Source organism: Teleopsis dalmanni, chromosome 2, assembly GCF_002237135.1.
Source record: "Teleopsis dalmanni isolate 2A chromosome 2, ASM223713v2, whole genome shotgun sequence".
NCBI classification, from domain to species: Eukaryota; Metazoa; Arthropoda; class Insecta; order Diptera; family Diopsidae; genus Teleopsis; species Teleopsis dalmanni.
Genome location: NC_051847.1, coordinates 193,144,406 through 193,147,682, shown reverse-complemented (window position 1 = coordinate 193,147,682; position 3,277 = coordinate 193,144,406). Strand labels below are relative to the sequence as shown.

Here is a 3,277-nt window from a genome sequence, read left to right as displayed (position 1 = left end):
GACGTCAATATCTTATGTTGTAATATTATGAATAGCATATTGAATAAAAAGATAATGTCATACTTAGTAGTAAATACAACTTAAAGATACTAGAGCTTATTAACTGTGAGGATTCTTGCTCGATTGTGATGTTGGTCAATAAGACCAATATTTTTGAGGAGTTGAACTTTCTCTTCCATTTACTGTAATAATAGGTGGCTTTCGGAATGTGACTCTTAATAGTCATTATGGGTGCTCATTTTTCCTGAGACGAGATAATTATCTGCGTAGCAAATTGGTTTAGCGCATTAGGTTGCTATTTACATTTTATTTTTTATTATAAACGATTAATATCATTCTCTGATATTCTGAAATAGTACACGTGTTGTTTTAGAGTCACTTTTTTGTAGTGCTCAACACTCAATCACTTTACGAAATTCAGAAAGTCTAAGTGAAACGGTTCAGATTAATAAGTCTTTAAAGTATTTACGTTAAGAACTTTCAATTTTACCTTTTTTTCTTTCAAGTACTTGGTCAGTTAAAAAGGAAATAATCAGTTACCATTTATATAGGCATGTATATAAGGTGTAACATAACAGTTTCGCAAAAACTTGCAGTCTTTTAAGGCTGAGTAACAAAAAAACTGTTTTTTAAGACTAAAGATATTTTACTTGATATAACATAGGCTGTATAACAACAAGAAATATTTTTTTAAAGAAACAAACGAATATATATAATAATTGGCAAGTCCACTTCTGTCATACGTATTGCCAACTTGACCATATTTAGAAACTTGCTATGTTAAAATAAGCGCACGACAAGTTTTAAAGCAACTGAAGAGAGAAATAAATTTAACAAAATATTTTGGTTCATTTTCCAAAGAACAGCAAAAATAATATAAAATATACAAAATAAATAAAAAAAAACCAAAACTAAATATTTTTAACACAGCAAGTGTCTGTTTTTGTGAGCAATCAAAGCAATCACGGCAATCATGACAATCTCGGCAACCACAAGGTATCTCGTATCTTACATACTTAAAACGCCTACAACTTAACGTTCGTTTATACTAATTGCTTACACTACACCAAAAACATTTGACTTAAACGTTCTCGACTTCTTAAAGCGACGATGATAGTTTAGTTGAGCTCGGAACTTTGCGCGGATTGGTACGTTTGACGCTGTGTAGAGCGGATTATTACGTTATGATAAATGGTAAATTTTTTACGGGCTTACCGCCCGGTATGATAGAACGTACTCGAGGTACAAATCGCTTGGAATCGCATTTGTTTTGGCCGGATGATACAAAATTAGAATCAGCCGTGGAGAATCGTGTAAGACGTAGAGCAAGTTTACAACTCGGAGAAGTTGAGAGACCACGTCTTAGGACGCAAACATCTATGGATTTAGATGATGTTGATACTAAAAAACGATTTCACAAAGAGTTTGCAAAATCCTCTATACAATTCTATGATAATATAGCAGAAGAAGGTGAACAACATTATAATCCACCAGCGCGCAGAAATAATAAGAGTTTAAAAAAAGAGATCACATTAAAACCAACTGCCACAAAATTCGATTTACCTGATGAGGAATATAATACTGCTTTAAAGAAAAAACAGACACTTAGTTCGAAGATACAATTCTACGATTTCATAGATGATGATAGGCACAATCGTAATAATATCAGAAGACCGAAAATGGATATGAATGATAAAAAGGAAGTTGAACGTAATAATAAAAATAGTCCTAAATTGCAAAATAAGCGTAATGTCCGTATACTCAGTGGAGGTGAAGAGCCAGAAAGGAATAGAGAATTTATTAAGGAACAAAATACACCAGAGAGAAGTCAAAATTATGAAAGTGATTATGAAGTAGATGAGAATTTTAGACGAGGACGAGATAATTATGAAAGACCGGCAAATAAAAGTATTGCGAAAAATAGAGAAAACTCACATATGTCACAACAAATGATACGAAATACAATGGAGGAACGAAGAGGTAAGGCAGCAGCAACCAGAAATAGCGATAGAGTTTATAATGAACAAGAAGACGAATATGAAGTTCCAACATATTCAAGAAATATGAATGTGCAATCTAGACAAAATAATATGCCTAAAAAAATACTTAAAAATTCAAGAGGAATGCGTGAAGAATTCAATGATTTTGGTACAGGAGAAATAACTGACTATATAGATGAAGATTTAAGGAGTATGCGCATAAGAACATCTCCAAAGAAACATGTTAGCTATGAAGATGAAGTCTATGAGCAGGAAAGTGTTTATCATGAGCCAAGAGTTAATGATGTAGCCACATATAGACGCACCAATTATAGAACTTCCTCCTCAGCCTCTAATGGTTATAATAAATCTCCTTATATGAAAACAGGAAGCAGTCAACAACGCCAACAATTTGTATCTAATAATACAGATTTTGATTATGAAAATGCAGATTACGATCAATATATGGAAACTGGTAATGAAATCACCACACAAGCACAACAATCATCATTAAAGAATAATAACTACAACAACAATGACAACAACAACAAGAGAAACCATAACCACAACTATAACAATAACAATAACAATAAAGTTAAACTTAATAATCAAACACAATCATCGCGGAAAATCACACCAAAATTGTCAGCAACACCAGCAAAAGCTTCAATAAAAACAACAACAACAACAGATACAACAACAACAACATTTAATGATGCTGATACGTATTCAGATGCCGACGTAGCAGCGGTGGATGGTAAAAAGCACTTGCGCAGCAGCATTTGCTTTAGTGGCGGCGAAATAGTTGCTAATAACATCGTCGATACAAAAACTCCCACTTCGAATAATCGACGCAGCAGTGCGCGCAGCATCTCTGCCTCTCAACGTATTAGTGTGGGCTTACCAGATTGAGCGCAGTTTACTTTGCTACGTTGTTTATATTGCATTGTTGTATTGTATTGTATGCTGTCATGTTAATAAGAGTTAACTAAGAGTTAACAAAGGGTTACGGGTTAAGGTGGAATTTCTTGTTAAGTTGCAAATTGAAGTAAACGTGTTCGTGTGTTTGTTTGTTTGTTGTTGTGTGTGTGTGTTTAGATATTGCACTTAAAATGTAACAAATTAATTAAGATTTGAATATTGTTTAGTTTCTATGAATGTGTGTGTGTGTGTGTGTGTGTGAATATATATGCAATTTTGTTAATGTAACGAATTCATTAAACAATTTCAAGTGCTGCAAATGCTAATTTCGTTTCTGTTTTCTTTGTTTATTGATTTTTCTGTTTTTTTTTTGTTTA

At 32.9% G+C, this 3,277-nt stretch overlaps 1 protein-coding gene across 1 annotated transcript; it reads left to right on the top strand.

The window, feature by feature from the left end:
• Window positions 1–973: 973 nt before the first annotated feature.
• Window positions 974–2,891, top strand: LOC119676469. Its single transcript, XM_038087707.1, has 3 exons — window positions 974–996; window positions 1,106–2,454; window positions 2,713–2,891. The coding sequence occupies exons 1-3, from the start codon at window positions 974–976 to the stop codon at window positions 2,889–2,891; spliced, it is 1,551 nt and encodes a 516-aa protein (XP_037943635.1).
• Window positions 2,892–3,277: the final 386 nt, after the last annotated feature.